This window comes from Callorhinus ursinus, unplaced genomic scaffold (assembly GCF_003265705.2).
Source record: "Callorhinus ursinus isolate GAN/ISIS: 27379988/994484 unplaced genomic scaffold, GSC_fseal_2.0 scaffold6, whole genome shotgun sequence".
NCBI lineage: Eukaryota > Metazoa > Chordata > Mammalia > Carnivora > Otariidae > Callorhinus > Callorhinus ursinus.
In genome coordinates, this window is record NW_027397068.1 from 75,265,439 (window position 1) to 75,284,946 (window position 19,508).

Sequence of the window (19,508 nt, forward strand, 5' to 3'; positions counted from 1 at the left end):
TTTAGATATGTTGGAAGACATATAGAATCAGAGACTTCTTCAAACCCATGTTGGATTAGAAGTCAATCTCTTACTACTGGTCACCCTGGACAACAAGGAATCATCTGTGCTGGAGACTGCCCCCACCTCCACTGTCCAGAGATCTCATAGCCAGTGTCCCCAGTGGCTGTATTTACTCAGGATGCCCCAGAACTTAGTTTTAATTATTTCTTTTAGTCTGTCTCTTTCTATCTTTTATTCTCCACCCCTCTCCCCTTCAGAGCTCTCTGCCTGTCTTCGTTTTGGTCTTTCTTTCTCACAGTGGGGCCCCTGAGAACTCCCCAGCTGGTGGATGCTCACAGCCACGTGCTGCCTACCCACCACACATAAGACGGGCTTACCAGGGCCATTCTACCCCCGGTCCTTTGCCCTGGATGGAGCATGGCTGAGGTTATGCTGCATTTGGAGTCCTCCTGGCACACCTATACTGAAGAGGCTGCTATTTTTTAGGCCATGGTTGCTTCACTCATCCCGATAGCCTTATTGTAAAGGCATCGATGTCCAAGTATTTTGGAGTTACTAAAACTAGCCATGGAAATTAGGATGTGCAGATCTGTTTGGCCACTGGGAATTGGGCCAGCTGCCCCAACTCCTCTCTTTTTACCTCCTTCTCTCTCTCCTCCCTCTATATCTGCCCCTTCGTTGTCATCAATACATGTTGTAGGCATCGAACACTTAGGGATATTCCAGGTGGCTTCTCCCCTAAAGTTATGTCTTGCCTTCTCTCCTGAGACGGAGAGACATCCTCTTCAACTTTCATCTTGATGTGGAGTTGTCCTCAGAGAGAAGCCACTTCCACTGACCCTCAGCTCTCACTGTGTTCAAAATGAGGCAATTTTTCAAAGGTGACAATTGAAGGAGTCTCTTTGTCCATGCACAAGGAAGATAGTATTTAGGGCTGTATTGGCCCTCTCAACCACATACAGATGAATGATCTTTGATTGTTTTCATATTTCTTTTTAATGTTCTATAAATTACATTGGTTAGTTGTTTATTTCCTTTATAATTCCTTAAATTTCAGTCCTATCTTGAAGCCATTAAATCCAAAGAGAGTGCTGCTAAGGAAGCTGTTAACTATACACGCACCCTGACCACATTTCTGAGACTGTCTCTTGAGTTCAGTTCTACTGACATAATAAGTTTGACCGTGAAATCCATTAAGACATGTATCCAATGAAAAAGAGCATTGAGCCACCCTCCTCTTTCTTTTTCATATGTCCTGATAACACCGTGTTTTCCATTCCATGCAACTTCCTTTTGCTAGCCACCAAGGATTCCCCGCTCTACCCCATCCGACGTCCGTTTCCTGGAAATGCACTGTAGAGACTGTTTACAGGCAGAAAGGGATCCCACTTGCACCAGCACTACCTGGAGCCTTGGCAGCTAAGGACAATTAAACAACTCGCCCTGCCTCCCCTCCGCTCTCCCTTCACCTCCGTTTGAATCTTATGGCACTTCTTTCTTTCCTTGACTTGCCTAGAAAGGGAGCTTCTGTGCCTAAGATACCATTTCCTCTCCATGCGATCACATTGTCCTCATCCTGAAGTCAAGTTTCAGTCCCCACCACAAGTCTACAGCTGCTCTTTTGGAGAGCCATGACCTTCATATTGCCAGGTCTGAACTGTCTCTCCTCAGAGCCTCTCCTTTGACTGGCTGACCCTGCAGACCTCCTTCTGTCTTGGCCTGGCTTCTGAGACTTCCCCTCACAGCTCGGCAAGCATTCCTCCTACCCTTCTCTCCTTCGTTCTCCTGCTCCCTGACTGCAAGAGGCGCCTCTTCCAGTCACCAATCTGCGTGATGGCCTCCATGGCCTCTGTGCCGATCGCTCGCTCACTTGGTTCTTGCTCAGACTCTGCCTCTGTGCCTCAGTTACCCACCCAACATCTCCCCTGGCTCATCTCATGGCCACATCCAGAGCAACATGTCCAAAATCAAACCCATCATGTTCCTCATGGAGTCACTGAGAGAATTAAATGAAGATGCTCACTTATTAGTTACAGGTGCATGGCAGTGCCTGCCACCCTGACCGCATCCACCGTGCCTAACGTGAAAGCTGTTACTATTATCACTTCCCAACAGCCCCTGATAGCTTGTTCGTCTCCGTTAATGACACTGCCCTTCCTCCGCTCAACCAGCAGCTACATCGTGCAGTGATCCTGGACTCTTTCCTCCCCGTTCCCCACAACCCCTCTACCCCGAGGCCCCTCATGTTCCAGGGTTATTAGGAACTTTTCTGTAGCCTCACCTCACTATGTGACCTTGAACAAGCTGCTGAACTACTCTCCACCTTTGCAGAAACAAAGTCGAAATAATGAAATCTACCTTAGCAGGACTTGGGGTAGCATTAGGCCAAATGGCTTCTATAAACAGTAGAACAATCATGCTTGGCACTTGGTAATGGATAAATATCGCCTCTTACGGTGTTATAACTGTTGACCTATTATCTGTGTGAAACTCCAATGATAATTTCTTCAATTTAAGAAGGAAAAAAAGCCAAGAAATAAAATATAAACAAATATATCTCTATATAACACAAGACCTGGGATAAGTAGATGTCCAAAAGATAGAGACATAAACGGGTAGGTAGATCATAGATGGATAGACAGACAGGCAGGTAATAAGACCCACTAGAATGATGGAATGACACAAAGCATAAATGGGAAAGATAGCCGGGGGAGAAAACTGAAATAGAAAAAATATGTTGAATTTAGGGTTGTATTACTGGGGATATTTTTACTTTTTTATTTAAAAACTTGAGCCTAAAATTTTTGAGATCGTTTCTTTTTCTCCAGGAAAGAAGTACATATCTTATTAGTGGTTGTTTAATTTTTTTTCACAGTAAAAGTTTCCTTCCAAATGCAGTTGTAACTGGCTTTCCGTTCTCATCTCTATGGACATTTTCCGCGCTTTCGGCTGTTTCTAGAGTATGAACCTATTTTGAAATCACCTTTAGCTATAACAGAAAAAAATACCATCTGTAAATGCTTTTGTCTAGAGGTATATCATCAAAATAAAGTCCCACTCACCCACTGTCCTTATGAAACTGGTGGCGATTTTCTACTCTTATTTTAAATTTTCTCTCATTACCTAACACTTTAAGGAAACAATTCAGAGCAAAGGCTATCTTATCTTTCAGAGGAACATAGAACTAGCCACATCCAAATGGAAATTAAAAAGAATAGCTCTCTAGTCCATGTCAAATGCACAAAGCAAAAAGTGTGAAGTTGTGATGTCATATAAAGCATTTTGAAACATAGAAGGCACTGTGCAAGGGTACTAGTCTTTTTAGTATTACAGAGGAAGAGGTTTCTAGATAGGCCTTTCTCTGTGTGACTTCCCAATTCCTGATAATGTGTGCCAATGTCTTCAGGGAAATTGGAATTAATGTAAAACCTTTTATCCCGTAATACTCTTTCTTTATTGAAATAGCCATTTTATTTATTTATTTTTTGAGGAGAAAAATTGGGCTCCACCTTTTATTTTATTATTTTTTATTTATTTTTTATTAACATAGAATGTATTATTTGTTTCAGGGGTACAGATCTGTGATTCATCAGTCTTAGACAATTCACAGTGCTCAGAGCCTGTGGCAGCCCCTGAAGAGGGAGTTTTTCTCTTTGCGCCATCAGAAATTGGGACATGGGCATCATGTCAGGATGAGAGCCTCCCCCCCCCTCCCCCCAGGCATGCACGCACACACACACACACACCTGTCCTAATGTCTACATGTCTGATTCCATGATCTATAACATTTGCATGACCTCACTCTGAGGCAAACAGTATTAACCTTGGACTTTAAGCGCCAAGGGTATGAACGTGGGCACGTGTCACATACTTCTAAGTTCATGCATAGTTTCCGAACAGCACATAGCCGTGAGTAGGAGAGGAAAAGGGATTGAATTGCATGAGCGGCATTCCAAATGTATTGATAGAACTGCAGAAAGAGTCCTTTTTCTAAGTTAGGTCAAACGTTAACCTTTTATTGCTCAAAATGAGAACGTCTGATCATACTAATCGGTAAGCCAACGAATACTAAAAATTCTCAATAGCTTCAACATTCTTTGCTGATCCTTGCTTTGGATAGCACCTTGATGGGGTGGCCAACCATCCTGGCTTGTTCCAGTCTGAGAAGTTGGCCAGGACACAGGGCTTTAGTGCTAGATCTGGGATGGGTGGTGGACCTGTTAGATGTCCTTGCCCTGGGACGATGGAGCATGCACTGCTTCACCTCCATTCCTGAGCGATCTGACACCCAGGGAACTGGGCCATTCCCAGCAACCAGAAGCCGGGGTCTGGGCTGGATCCGCAGAGTATGGGCGCCCTGCTGGTCAGCAGTTTCGTGTCCTTGAGTTCTGTCTTAACGTTTCTAATCCTCCCATGACAAGGCTTTCATGCATTCTGTAGAATATAGGTTTCCATAAATGACATTAATTATTTTTTACCTTACAATCCGTTAAACAACGATAAGGAAATTTAAAGTGACAGAAACATATGGGAAAACACTTCTAAAGCAGCATGATGAAATAAGTGCATACTTTAAGAGAATTATTGAAAACTTTTAATTTCCAGGGAGGATTCATCATAAACCCATTTTTACACTTCACTGGAGTGCATATGTTTTATTATTTCTTATTAGTACGTACAATTTTTTAAAGGACCAAGAAGTCTTAAACATCAATAGTTTCACAACTGGGTCTCTCTTAGTCTTGATATATGCCAGCATACATTTATGTTCCGGTTTCTCTAGAAACGGAGCCCTAGAGAGATAGAGGTGCTTCCTGCGGCCCAAGGAACATCAGCCCCTTGTTGGGAGCCTCGTCAGAGATCTAGCTGTGGAAAGACAGTCTCCTCATGACCTTCGGGCATGGGGTGGGATCAAATCACCCAGCTCACGGACACCTTTCATGTCTACCTCCCACCCAATTCTATGCAGCAAATATTCACTACCAGCCACAGTGCTCGGCGGGGGGAAAGAGGGGAAACAGCCCAAGACCCCACAGTCGAGGGAGGAACGCCGTGCCCCTCAAGTGCCTGGGCTTGTAGAGCAGACCCATGGGGCCTCTGTCCCACCACATCACCTGTGTCGCTCAGGACCAGCGACGGTCACGGTTCTGTTTTCACATGTGGAAAATGGCCTGTGAACCGACCTTGAGAGGTCTCTATAAGCGCCAAATGTATGCAAAGGCCCTACATACCCAAGGCTCCTTATAAATGTTAGTTGCTGTTTCTGCTCCTTGATAATTAAGGAGCACGGGTTTAGCAGGGGGCACAGAGGTGCCGACATAGTGATCTTAGAGGCCAGGCTGTGAAGTCAGAGGCCGAGGAGTTCCCAGGAAGGTGGTCGCGGCGGAGCCTTCCCTGAGGTGGGGCTGGAGCTGGACTTCGAAGGGCGAGAGTTAGAGTAGCCAGCAGAGGGAACAGTGAGAGCACCCGGGGATTTCAGCAGCCACGGGAGGGGAGGGGCGGGGGCAGCTGGAAGGACGGCCCTGTAGCTCCTGTGGCTCAGAAGACAGGTGTGTGCAAAGGAGCCGTCCCCACTGACACCCACCCCAGGGCAGCAGGGGAGAGGCCCCAAGGGAGGAGGGAGGCAAGCCAGGCCTTCGCATCTTTGCCGGTGGATTGTTAGAAACTAATCAGTAACTAAGGAATGAAAATGAAGTCGGCCTAAGTGGTGAGCCCCCTCCAGCAAATGACCCCTGATCCCTCTGGGGTCCCAGCACTGCCATGTCTGTTGCTGCTGCTAAGGCAGTATATAAATGTGTGTGTGTGTGGGGGGGTGTGCGCGCGCACGCGTGCGTGTGTTAGAGATTCAGATTTTCATTCCTATGTTTTCCTACATTCTGCCAACAGTAATAGAACAAGTTACATAAATTGCCACCAACTGTCAAATCTTCAGGATTCTCCATTCTCAGAGTTCAAAGAGAAGTAGTTGTAATGATGGTTTTCACACTGAAATAAGAAATAGTAAGCCAAGCTAACCTAGAGAGGCTTCTAGCGAAGAGATCCTGGATTGATTCCTTGCCTGAGAGTTCAGTAATTTATACCAGAAAAAAGTGAAATAAAAAATATGCAATTTTGCCTAAATCTCATGAATAATTGAGAAAAAGCCAGATTATCTGGGCCTCAGTAAGCACTCCTGCATAGGGATATAAATAAAGAACCCCGAAGGAGTGTGTAGGAGGCCAGGTTCCCAAGTCAGCCTGAGAGTTCACTGTGGGGGCAACTTTTCATCTCAAGTCTGTTTGATGGGCATGGAGTGACTCTCCAACAGTGAGAGTCTGGGGAGCCTCAGAGTGTTGAGGTGCCTGCTTGGTGCAGCTGATGGCCACGAAGCAGGGAGATCATTGTCATACCCCCTCACTGTCTGTCCCTCCCCCACAATTGTCACTCGCTCAAACTGATTTACTTCAACAATTTGAGATGAAGGAAGCACCCTCTCTGTGAATCAAATGCACCATTTCTGAAGATTTCCTTTGATAAAAAACTCCGTTTGCCTCGAGTTTGTGGTTGATGCTTTTCCTCCTTCAGTTCATTAGCTCCTGCAATAGCCATCTTGGTGTGCATCTCACTTCGAGTGCCCTGGAGGAAAAGATCATTCTGCTGCTTCTGAGTCCGCGGGGCAATCGCAGCAAACTCTGAGCTTGTGAATGTACGTGGTGTCGCCAACTCATCAGAGAAGGCCGTGAGCCGTATACCAGCACGGTTGTGGTCATGTCCCTTCAGGAGTCTAATTACTTTGAAAATAAAATGAAGACAAGTCACCTGTCAATTAGTTGCTGCTCATACGAGCTCTTCCTAGTTCGTGCAGGTGGCCACAATGATTTGGGGCACATCTTATGCAAACTCTCACAGATCACATTGGGGTGTGGTTGTTTGCAGCGTTCATACCTGAGTGGGGTGTGATCGTGTGTTAATTAGTCCCCTGTAAAGAGAAAACAGACTGCATGAGGATAGAACCAGGCATCCCTTTTTGTGGTAAACAGTGATTTCTAAGAAAATCATGATTGAGTTTCAAGGAACTGAAATTATGGAGTGATGCCCAATTTGAATTCTGTGGCAGGCGCAGAAGTTTCTCATCCCTAAAGGGCAGTTTCTTCTTTGCCATTAGATTCACAGGCACTGGAGCACAGACAAGAACTGTGTTTGCATGTGTTCGGGAAAAGGTGTGAGAAAGGACTGTTAGCATTAGGTTGGCCTCAAACTATTTCTCCTCTAGAAATGTCTGCACCTTGTTATAGATAAGTGAGAGACCACTGAGGTTCCAGATTCTTTCATTATAAATTCTAGTCTACCTTCGTCTTCCCCACGGTATTCAGTTTTCTCTAAGATGATTTGTCACACAAAAGTTCCCACCTTTGCTCCGTGGATTCGTATTTTTCTTCATGTGCATGAGTTTCTGTGTATAGCATAGCCAGAAACCTGGACAGGGATGAAACACCCCCTTTGTTTCCCAGTCCCCCTCCTCTCCCTTCCCCCCACCAATCCCATGTGGGACACTGGGAATCGGGGGGTTGTAATGCACAAAAGATCCAGAAGCTGGGAGATACCCAACCAGGTAAGAGGCAGATCCTACAGCCGAAAGCCATAGCAGGTTATCATGAGCTAAGAAAGCCCTGCCAAGTGGGGGGAGCAGAGGGATGAAAGATGGAGGAATGTTCAAGAAAACAGTGTTTTTTGATTCCTGGAGAGGTCCCCTAAGTGGGGATGAACTGAGGGAAGAGTGATGTTTCTGCTGGCCTCTTAGGCTTCCCAAAAGGAAGCTAAGTCATAAGTAACCTCAAATCCAGATCTGGAAGAATTGCTAAAAGAAATGAATAAATTCTTAACTGAGGAAATTACATTGAGAGAAGATGCCAATATCTGTTTTTGTTATTTTCAGTTTGTGAAATGCCATACTCCTTTTAAAAAAAAAATGTTATTATGCATTTGAGTGTACTATCATGTCAGTTGGGTTTATGTTGAATATTTCTCTAAGATTTTACATTTTTTTCTCTCATAAATTGTAAATCTTTGTCAGTGTCCTTTCTGATTTTTAAAAAGCTTCATAGAAAGTGAGAATTTTCTTTAAATGAAAAAAAAATTAGTAACGTAAGAGCACACACTCTTCTGTGATCTATTGTCCAAGCAGTGTTTATCTCCTCCTAAGAGATCAGGCCTTCCTTCTAAGAAAGTCTTCTATGCATTTACCCTGTTCTTTATAATTCAGGCTGTGGTTAGTCTCTTTGCTGACATAAAATTAATGACCACTGCCCCTGGTAGGTCTTCACCACATGGGACAGGTGATGCCAGGGTTTCAAGAGTCTAAACACAACACATGTTCAGTAAACAAAGAAATGAATGTGTAAGGCCTAAAATTTTCAGCAGAAATAAACCTCAAGAAATACCAAAATTAACTGTCATTCTAAGAAAAATCCTTTGTTCACATTTTCACTTCAACTCATACCTGCCACTTCTGCTAAATTCACCTCCCTCCGTTTACACGTGAGACCAGCACCTTGAAACAAGAACATGCAAGCCCAGCTCTACATGTGTTTCTTATCTTTCTGGCTCCTCCCCACATAATGCATGGATGATAACCTGATTCATTTCGGGATGAAATTAACATGCATGCAACTAAGTTCTTTCTATTACAATTAGAAGATAAGACTGTCAGGATCCATAACAGTCCCTTCAAAGAAAGTGGAAGCACCTAGTATTCATAATCTTATTTTTGCAATGAAATTATGAATCACTGTTCACCAGTATGAGTGCATTAGAATACCAAGTGAGACCTGACTGTCTTAGAAGAGGCAGGCTCTCAATCTGTGGCTACCATCTGGATGTCGCCGAGAAGGAGTTGGGACGGGCCGGCAAAGCTGTCAGGCGATGGGGAGCATATGGAAGTGGCCTCTTTGGGGCCACGGACCATCGGTGCTGCTGCTTTCTCTCTTCACAGTTGTCTAACATATTGCCACTGTCTACGTGAGCATAACTTAAGAGTCAATTTGAATTCCATTGTAGTTAAACTGGGATTGCCCTGTTAGTAAGCTAGCTGACATTGCACACTTTGGTCCAAAGTTTATTTTTGCTTTATTTGGCAAATAAAGCAAACACTCTGTAAAGACTTGAAATAACTTCTATTCAGAGACTCTTTCTGAGCTGGGTTTTTTTTTTTTTAACCTATTTTTTTTTTTCTGTTCCTAAGACATAATATGCTCCATTCCCTCAAGGATAAAGATAATGGTGAGAGTGGTGGTTTTTAACAGTATACAATCAGAAAAAAAGAAAAGAGCAGAGCTCAACTTTGAAGCTAAATGCTGTTTTTTAAAAAATTGCTAGATGGTTATGTTTAAATTAGAATTTTCTACACATTAATCAGGTTGTGTCAGGAAAAGTACAGAAATAAAATAAAAAATAAATATGCATTTTATCTCACTGTTTTTGGCACACACTTGGCTTTGAGCTGCTTTGGCTGGTCGTACCTTAGGATTTCATCTTTTTGGCATAGCCTCCTAGGATTTTAGTGCAGTGGCTCCCAAAAAGAATGCTAAAATATTACTTGCAATCCAAAAATATATATATATCTTCTTTGTGTGGAATAAAATATGAACTAATTTGGAGAAAGGAACAGTTCTAGACATGTATTTCATTAATATAAATATGCACCTCACACTGTGTGAATTAACATCTCTTAGAATTGATATTACAATGCTAGTACGCAGAAAAGAAATGAAAGCACTTTTCCACCAAAAATATTTGCCTAATGTCTAATGTGAGATTATTAAGCAGAAAAATGCATTAGTGAATAAGAGAGGATATTTTTCTCCTAATTTATTTCTATTGTCCCCTTTTGTGTTAGACTTTCTTTAAAAGATCTAATAGGGGTTAATAGATAAGCTGTATCTGAGTAGCTACAAATAGAAGCACAAGTCAAAGTAATCTATAGCCGAGCACTCAAATGCATTTACTAAATAAGGTTGTGAGCAATATTAGGTACATTTTTCTGACACCTTTCCCTGTTGACAAGGAGTTGGGTGAATTTAGTAAAGGAAGTACACAGTGAACTGTTGTTAGCATTTATCAGCAAATGTGATGAGTGGCCCTGAAATAGAGCATCTTATCATCCAAATTTCTCAGTAGCCTTAATAAAGAGTAGCTGGAGTCGATCTAAACAGTATTAATGCGACAACCCACCTCACTGTGAAGGTGGAACTTTGAGAAGAAACAAAGAGATAGATTTTGATGGGTAAGGTTAAAAGTAGTTGTAAGAGTCGGTCTAGCATTTTGTATTTCATTAATCAATTCCTCAATCTATAATAAAAAAAAACAACAACACAAAAACTACAGTGAATGGTTGGGTATAGAGTGGAGATTGAATGGTACCAACAACAAATACTTGTTAATATTGACAGGTTATGGTACAGGGATTACCTAATTTCACAGATGAGGGTAACACAAAATGAGACAACTTCTACATAATGTTTATTCTAGAGGAATATTATGACTTTACTGAGATTTGTAATTTCCTTCATATTGATTTTTTTCATGTGTGAAATAAACATGCATCAACCTAGTTAATACTTGAACAAGACCCTAATACAGTCAAACCATAATTTGATATGAAGCATGTGACACAAAGGAAATATTATATTGTAAATTAACAACTGAAAATTGAGGTCATGCCATATATCTATTACACAGGTGACGCCAGTGATATCTTTTTTCTTGAAAAAGCCATTGTGACTCAGCACTAAAAAAGCATTATGACTAAGACAGTCTATCAAATCAGCACTCCATGCCACAGTCAATGTGTGCAGTCCTTGAGCCAAGCCACCTAAAAGTCTGTAAGAACATCAAACTGTGCTCGTTGAGGAACCTCAGTTCTCAACCGAATGTTTTGTTAATTTCACCATTGGTAAACATCTCCACAGGGACCATTATCACTGGGAAATGTACCTGTGATGCCCAGGAAAGTCATAGCTTATTCTTCCATCTGTTTTTTAAATTCTATGAAAGTTAACGGAGCAATCAGATGAGTAAACAGACAATTAAATTGAGAATATAAAAGGCAGACCAGCACAATGTATTAATTTGCTGCTCTTTAATGGACTTTATTTGTGATCCATATATATTCCTTCTCAAGTATTCATTGAAAAACTATCAAGGGAGTTTAGATATTTTTATGCCAATCCCTTCCATAATGCATAATATCCTTCTTGAATGGAATACAGTGCCAAGTACTTGGTGGTCTATAATAACTGTTGAATGTGAGGGAAAAAAATATATATCCATTGGAGAGTTCTCATTAAAAAAGATCCCATCAGGGTGCCTGGGTGGCTCAATCAGTTAAGCGTCTGACTCTTGATTTTGGCTCGGATTGTGATCTCAGGGTCCTGAGATCGAGCCCCACGTGAGGCTCTCTGCTCAGTGGGTAGTCTGCTTGTTTCCCCTGCCCTCCGCTCACTCTCTCTATCTCTCTCTCTCAAATAAATCTTTTTCTAAAAAAATCCCCAGCAGGAATAAAGCAGAAACCACCAGAGTGGACAGTAAGCTAGACATGGCCTTAGAAGGTCTGGGCCCCATCAGGTGCATCCAGTTCTGCTGGGTGTTAACAATAAACTCTGAGCCTTAGTTCTCTCTTCCACAACATATGGATGAACATCTACTGCAGAGGTATGTTGAAGATATTGAATTAATGCATATTAAAGCAGCCATTAAATGTCTGGATTCAAGCTAGGAGTAGACTCTCAATTACATTTATGTACCTGTTCTCCTTACTTACGCTGAAATGAAATAATATCAGTTCATAGTGCACCCAGTTTGTACTGAGTGGCACAACACTGAATTTTTAAAAAGGAATTTCCCCCTTAGAATAATGCCAAATATGGGACATATTAAATAAGAAACTGCAAGCTTGTAAGTCATTGAATAGCCAAGTTTAGGGGGAACAGAAGGCATTTTGTTTGAGGAATCCAAGTGCTGACCTGGTCAACTCTCCTCATCTTGGGCAGTCCCATGCCCTATTTAATCAGAATGTAAACAGACCTAAAGTTTCTTAAAATGTAAAAATGCCTCCCTTCAAGTAATATCAAATTAATAAAAGTCTTTATTACTTCATTGAAGCCTTATTTGATGATACTAACTTTTTTCTCTTAGGCTTGCATGAGAGGTTCTAATCACAGAAACTTTCCTTTAAAAAAAAAAATCCCTTTGGCTTTTAACATTGTCATTATGACAGCAACACTTAAAGCTGACCTTTTTTTTTGACAGAGTTAGAAATTCTTCCCCAGGCAATGTGGTGATTCTTTAATGCTTATGTGCAAATTATGCACATCACATCACACAGGGACATTTCATAATCCTGTGTACTACCCCCTTCCTCAGCTTAATGAAAATATTAATGCTGGGTTCCAGTAATATTTTCCATGTAATAAAGTTGCTGTTTTATAGATTAAAGGAGCAGACACTTGAGGTCAATCAAAATAATTGTTTTAAAACTTACCATGGTGAACAAAATGTTCTTTCTTATCCTATCCACCAATACCAGAGAAATGTAAAACTGCATTCACAGGTAGCTTTTTTCATGAGAATTTAGAACTTTGCCATGTTTAATTGAGTATTTTTATAACTTAAATCTAAGCATAGGTCTATATAATGGAACTTTTAAAAAATAACTCTTTGGACAAGAACAAATACTGTGATTCTCAATATTTATATCAATTGCACATAATAAAATAACTCATGAAAACATTTTGCTCAATATGGAGATCTACTACAGTAAAGGTGGCTTCCTGGTTTCTCGCCCTCAGAACGAGTTGCTATGTGTAAGCAGTTGAAATGTTTGAGCCTCTTGGTTTTGCAGTCCTCTCCAGCTTGGTTGGAAACTAGAGACATAGACAGGGGATGCAGGGTAGGGAGTTCTTCCTCTTCCAACAGTTTGTCCAAACCACTAGGTGGTGCCCAGCACAATCAGTGTTCACCTGCAGTGTGGGAGCCTGGGTCCAGAGAGGGGTGTCAGAGCCTGAATAGTGAAGAGGACATCCACCTGGTGGGAAGCAGCCCTGATGGCCCCACAAAGGGAATTGGAACACAGAGTGACAAGAAGGACATCTGCACTAAGGTGAGAGAGGGGTGTAGGGCAGTGGTGGCAGTGGGAGATTGGTTACATGCGGCAGTAGATCAAAAAAACTCAATATAAAAAGGATAATGAGAGCCAAAGGAGCTACAAATCTGGAAAGATAGAAAAATAGAGCATACCCTCTGATGTAGAATTAGAATTAGAGATATTGGTGTAAACTTGTGATTTTCAATGTATTATAAAGATAGATGTAGAAATAAGCATGGTTATAGCTATTGGTGTACAGGTATAGTTCTGTCCACTGAGAGGCTGGGAATAGTGGCACCCCAAAAGCACTGAGCACAACTAGTACTTAGATTTTGGTTTCTAAATACCATTCTTTCCAAAAAGGAACCAATCCTCCTTGGAGAAATGGTGGATTCCAGGACTAAGGCAGGGAAAGTAGAAGATGAGCCTGAAATAGTTGTGGTAGGAAGAAAGGAAGGAAGGAAGGAAAGGAGGGAGGGAGGGAGGGAAGGGGGAAGGAGAGAAGAAGGGAGGAAGGAAGATAAGGAAGGGCTTAACAAAAAATGGGACATGTGAAAGGGACACAGATGCCAGCCTAAAGGGGCCCCCAGTTGCCAACCCAGGAACAATTTGAGCATCATAATAAGTAATGGTAATAAAATGGAGTATATGCCATTGACTAGATTAGGAATTGGATGAATCCACACTAATATAAATAAATAGATGAATAAAAATTTGACAGAGAACTGGATATTTACGTAGTTTCACAGCATCTCCTCACAAGATACTTACTAATTACAAGGAAGAAGAGCAACTTTACCATGGAGATGCTTGGCAGGCATAACCTAAATCAAAGCATCACAGTTTACATTACCAATAAAGGGAGAAATCAAAGTCATATGCCACCTGGTAGAATGCAGTGTAATGTCCCTGCCAACACACATGACATGAATATTCTCATTAGGAAATATCAGACAAACTCAACCTGAGGAACAATCTACAAAACAACTGGCCTATACTCTTTAAAAATATCAAGGGCAAGAAAGTCAAGGGGAAAAAATTCTGAAGATCTTTTCCAGGTAGGAGAATGAAGAGACGTCACCACTAAATAGGACATGTGATTCTGGATTGGAGCCTTTTGCTGTGAAGAATGACAATGGGACGATTGGCAAAATATGAATGGAGTCGTTTCCTGACTACAGTGCTTATGTTGTGCTATGTAGGAGACTGTCCTTGTTTGCAGGGAATGTACACTAAAACATTTAGGGGTGTTTCTTTCTCAGTGACTGAGGTAGAGTAGCTTTTCATATGATTAATGGACATGTGTATTAATTTTCCTATAGAGTCCCTATTTACATTATTTTTCTATTGTTCTGTTGTCTTTTTCTTATTGCCTTGTAGGAGCTTTTTCTAAATTAAGGAAATTAGCCCTTTGTCAATTCTATGCATTGCAAATGCCACCACTTCGAGTGTATAAATAAATGCACTAATCTTTTGTTCTGGAACATTAAAGGGTTTTGTTTGTTCTGTCTGTACATTTTAAATCTCTGTTCTATCTGGAATTTGTATTGGTGTATATAAAGAGATAAACATCCAGGTGTATATTTTTTCAAATGGTTAGTCAGTTGTCCCAACATCATATAAAAAAATAGCCTCTTTTCTTCACCTTTGAAAAGGAGCCTTTATCACAATCTATAAATTCCCACATTATTTGGATTGAATTCTGGACTCAGTTCTGTTCTTACTGTTTCCTCTCCAGTGCCAACCTGTTTCCATTATTAAAGTTAAATCGTGTATTAATAGAGCAGTGTCCAGTAGAACCTCTGCAATGAAAGAAATGTTCTCTGTTTCTGTATCCAGTATAGTAAGACACTAGTCACACAGAGTCCTTGAAATATTGTTAGTTTGACTGAGGAGCAGAATTTTTTTATTTTATTTATTTTTAATTAATTTATACTTCAAAGAGCCACATGTGGCTTGTGGCTACCAAATTGGACAGCAGAGTTTTAATGTTTTGTGGGGCTAGCCCCTATTCACTTACCTTCTTTCCAGAATCTGCCAGGCTATTCTCACATGTTTATGTTTCCTTATTTTCTTCTTCTCTTAAGAAAACTAGATTTTCTAGTTGCCCAGAAAAAGCCACATTGAATTTTTAGGACACTTCAAAGGGGACTTGTTACACTTAAGAGTATTATATCTTCAAGCCTTCTTTTGAATCCTTCAATAGAGTTGTTAAGTTTTCTTTATATAACTTTATACATCTCCTTTTAAGTTCATTCTTAGATATTTTATCATTTTGTTTTATTTTCTGTTTTTCTATAGTAAACAACTTGTTTCCTTCCATTTTTTGTTACTGTATTTTCCCATAGATTATTATTATACATAGCGCAGCTGTGGTATGTATACTTACAATCTTATTGAATTCTCTTATTTATAATAGTTTTTTGGGTATTCACTTTGTATTTTCTACTTATTAGTCATAAAATCTACAAAAGGTAGCACAACTCTTCCAATATTTTCATACTTTTGATTTATTTCTCTTGTTTAACATCATTGCTTACAGTTTCTTTTTTTATTAAATTTTATTTTATTATGTCATGTTAGTCACCATACAGTTTTAATAACAGTTTTAAATGGTTGTAGCAATGGTCAACATTCTTATCTTGTTCCAGATTTTACTGGGAATATTTTTAGTGTTTGATCATTAAGCCTAATGCTGACTTAAGAAGAGTATCTATCAAATTCTTACCTCACCAAAAGTTTTTAATTTTTTTATTTTTTTAAAGATTTTATTTATTTGACATAGAGAAAGCACAAGCAGGGGGAGTGGCAGGCAGAGGGGGAGGGGGAAGCAGACTCCCCGCTGAGCAGCGAGCCCCATGCGGGGCTCGATCCCAGGACCCTGGGATCATGACCTGAGCCGAAGGCAGTCACTTAACTGACTGAGCCACCCAGGCACCCCTCATCAAAAGTTTTTAATATCAGAAATGAATGTTGATGTTTCAAAATGCCTTTTTTGATAGCTCCTATATGACTTATCTAATTTGCCTTCTCTAATTTTTACCACTATATATTGATTTGACCCCTTTATAAATTTTTTATGGGCCCACCTATATTTCCAGGAAATAAATGCCACCTAGTTGTGGTGTATTTTTCTTTTAATGTACTGCCCAATTTCTCTAACAATTACTAAAATTATGTAATAGTTAGAATAATTATCTAATGTAAAGCTATTCTGTCAAGTTTTGGTGTCAGTGGTATGCTCTGATCATTTTTAAAAAAGGACTGTGGAGGCTTCTTCCTTTTAATAGAGTTTAAGGGAAATAACAATTCTAGGGAAAGTTGAATCAATTCATTTCTAAAGCCATCTAGGCATGGTGTATTTTTAAAGATAATTTATTAATAGCTTTGGTAACATCATCCATTGCTATTAGTTGGTTTTCTGTCTCTTCTGGAGTCAATTTTAGTAGATCCACTTTCCTTGAGTAGGCAGATATTGATGCCATTAACCAAGTGCTAAATTCAGAAAGAGAAGGTTGAGGAAATAGGATGATCTGAGTTTTAGATATGTTGAGTTTATGATGCTTATGGTACCTCAAGGTGGACACAGTCAACAAGTAAAATAGAATACATGTCTTAGAGATATTTATGACAGACCTGGGCTGGAAAGATAGCCACCTGCATGGCTGTGTTAGTAATCACAGAGAAATTTAAAAAAATGGTCACTGGTGGAATTCTGGAGACACCAGCATTTAACGGGGTAGGAGAGAGCTGGCTCCTATAAAAAGTATACGGAGCCAGTGTCCTGACCATTTGCATTAAAGAAAGAGGACACTGGAGACCATGTGGAGACTCAACACTGGGCGCAGCAAAGAGGTGTCTCTTTCCCAAGGGGAGAGAATATGGGTGACAGCTGGAAATTGAAGGACTTTCACATTATCAAGGAACCTGAAGCAGAAGAACTTGGACCAAAGCCTGATGGAGGATGGGGCAATAGAGAATCGGCACCATTGGATTCACAGCACTGCCACCAAGAAAAAAGGGGAAGAAAATTCAAAGGAACAAAACTCAAGGCAAGATTTATAAGGGAAATATTTATAATGCTTGGAAACTGTATCATTAATGTAGAGTTGAGCTAGATGAGAAATACAAAAAGAAATGTGAAGCAGAAATTAGAGCTTGATGGTTTAAGCAAATCAAAGTTGAGTCTTACTGCTTCAGAGATCCCTCCACAAACACCACCCAGCCACCCACTACCCTCCACTATCCCCAGTGTATATCCACACACATACACACAATCATGCACTATGCAGCAGTACAACTTCATAATAATGTGAAACTCATGACTGGCAATGTTGCTGTATTCCCCTCCATTTGCATTCCAACTTAATTATTTTTACTTAGGGCACCATCTTCCAAGAAAAAAACAACCTATTCTTTAAGGTTCTGCTGTTATTAAAACACTGAAACTTCACAATATGTGATATGCTTGCTTTTGACTATCCTCATCTCCTTCAATAATCCATATAAAAACAATGGTGATTTATACTTGCTGTATCTACAGAATTTTGTTCCCCATGAGGAGCTTTAAAATGCCTTTGCAAATCTGAATCTTCCCAATTTTCATTCAAAACTTCCTTTGAGTCCTAATAGGACTAGGGTGAGGGCACCAGTGCAGTGGGGCAGACTCAAGGGTTGGTGGTGGAGGGGGAGCTAAGTGAGGTCTAAATCTCCCTGTGGAAGTCAGAGGTGCAGCCCTATGGTTCTGTGTATAATGCCCCAAAGGGTAAAGAAGCTCCGGGCTCCAGGTAGCAGCTCAGACCCAGGAAATCCTGCACCTGCACTCCTGACAGGTGCCTCCAGCTCTGCTTGCCTGTGCAGCCTCGCCCACCTGCTCCCTACCTTACTCCCTATGGCCCCCACACACTGGCCTTTTTCCTGTTCCTCAGAAACACCCAGGCAATTTCCTACTCAAGCTCGTTATGATTCACACTGTCTGCCTGGACCCTCCTTCCCCCGGCCCTTCACAAGGTGCACACCATTGTTCAGATCTCTGTCCAGACGGTTGTCCCCAAGAGGTCTTTGTGGACCACCCAGCAGAAAAAAAGCACTTTTCTCCCCAGAGACTCTATCTCCTTCTCCCACTTTATTCTCCTTCACAAAATGCATCACTATTTGAAATCAACTCATTGTTGACTATGAACTGATTACCTCTCTCTCGCTCTAGGTGAGCCCCACCCTGGTCAAGGATTCTCTCTTTTCACTGCAGTGAAATCTAAATGAGAGATGGGACCAGAAGGAACTCAAAATATACGCAGAGTGAATTCTGTATTTCTGCCACAGATGGAGCCAGGGCCAGGCACTGGGGTGGGAGAGGAACCGCTCCGTCTTTATAATCACAACTCCCACTTCCACAGAGCACTTTCTGTGGGCTTTCGCAGACATTACCTCCTTTTACCCAGGAGATGTGGTCTCCAGTGCTCAGCCCTGGCGCCAGTGCATGCTGGGACAGCTGGCAGAAGGACAGGCTGCTAAGTTGGCACAGGTGGGGCCGAGGTGGAGATTCATGTTACACTCTCCTCATGTTACCACCCGCATCATAGACTCCAGAACAGGAGAGAATTGTAAGCTTGAGAGCCCAGCTTTAAGGCAGCAGAAATAATGCAGGAAAAGATAGTGGTTATGAAGACTCACAGAACACCGTAGATTCTCCATCATCTATAACACACTGAATTAAATATGGAAATTGCAATCTGGTACTTAACACTATAGGCCAGTTTTTGAAAGTTCCAAACATATGTGTGATTTGGAGATACACATTTGCATAGCTTTTCTTTTATTATCTTTCCTTTCTTTCTTTCTTTCTTTCTTTCTTTCTTTCTTTCTTTCTTTCTTTCTTTCTTTCTTTCTTTTCAACAGAGAGAGAGAGCGCACGAGCAGGGGGAGTGGCAGGCAGAGGGAGAGGGAGAAGCAGGCTCCCCGCCGAGCAGGGAGCCCGATGCGGGGCTCCATTCCAGGACCCTGGGATCATGACCTGAGCCAAAGGCAGATGCTTAACCGACTGAGCCACCTAGGCACCCCCTTTCATTATATTTCTTAATAGAATATCTGGAGAAGTTAAATGTTGATGATCGCATATAAATGTTACAAATAGTATCTAGAATGGCATTATCATCATTACTAATAATGGTTAAAATATATTGAGTGTTTACCAAGTGCCAGATATCATCCTGGATTATTTTAGTCAATCTTCACAACACACCTAAGAAGTGAGATTCATTATTATCCCCATTTTTGAGAGAGAGAAATTTAGGCTTAGAGGTGGCTTATGACCTCAGGGCAGGTCACACAAGTGAAGGGCAGAACTGGGCTGACACCAGGGTGGGGACTCTGAACCACCTGTTCT

At 41.2% G+C, this 19,508-nt stretch overlaps 1 protein-coding gene across 5 annotated transcripts in view; it reads left to right on the top strand.

Annotated features, from left to right (window-relative positions):
* The window catches only part of PACRG (parkin coregulated), a 582,662-nt gene that overhangs the window by 419,707 nt on the left and 143,447 nt on the right, over window positions 1-19,508 (top strand). Inside the window, exon 5 of one of the 5 annotated variants that reach the window (XM_073894198.1) lies at window positions 6,568-6,590. The exons of the other annotated variants lie outside the window; for them this stretch is intronic. Within the exon in view, the coding sequence (XP_073750299.1) occupies window positions 6,568-6,575 (8 nt within the window). The 3' untranslated portion in view covers window positions 6,576-6,590. Of the gene's footprint in view, window positions 1-6,567; window positions 6,591-19,508 lie in introns of those variants that run through there. 5 annotated transcript variants of the gene reach the window in all.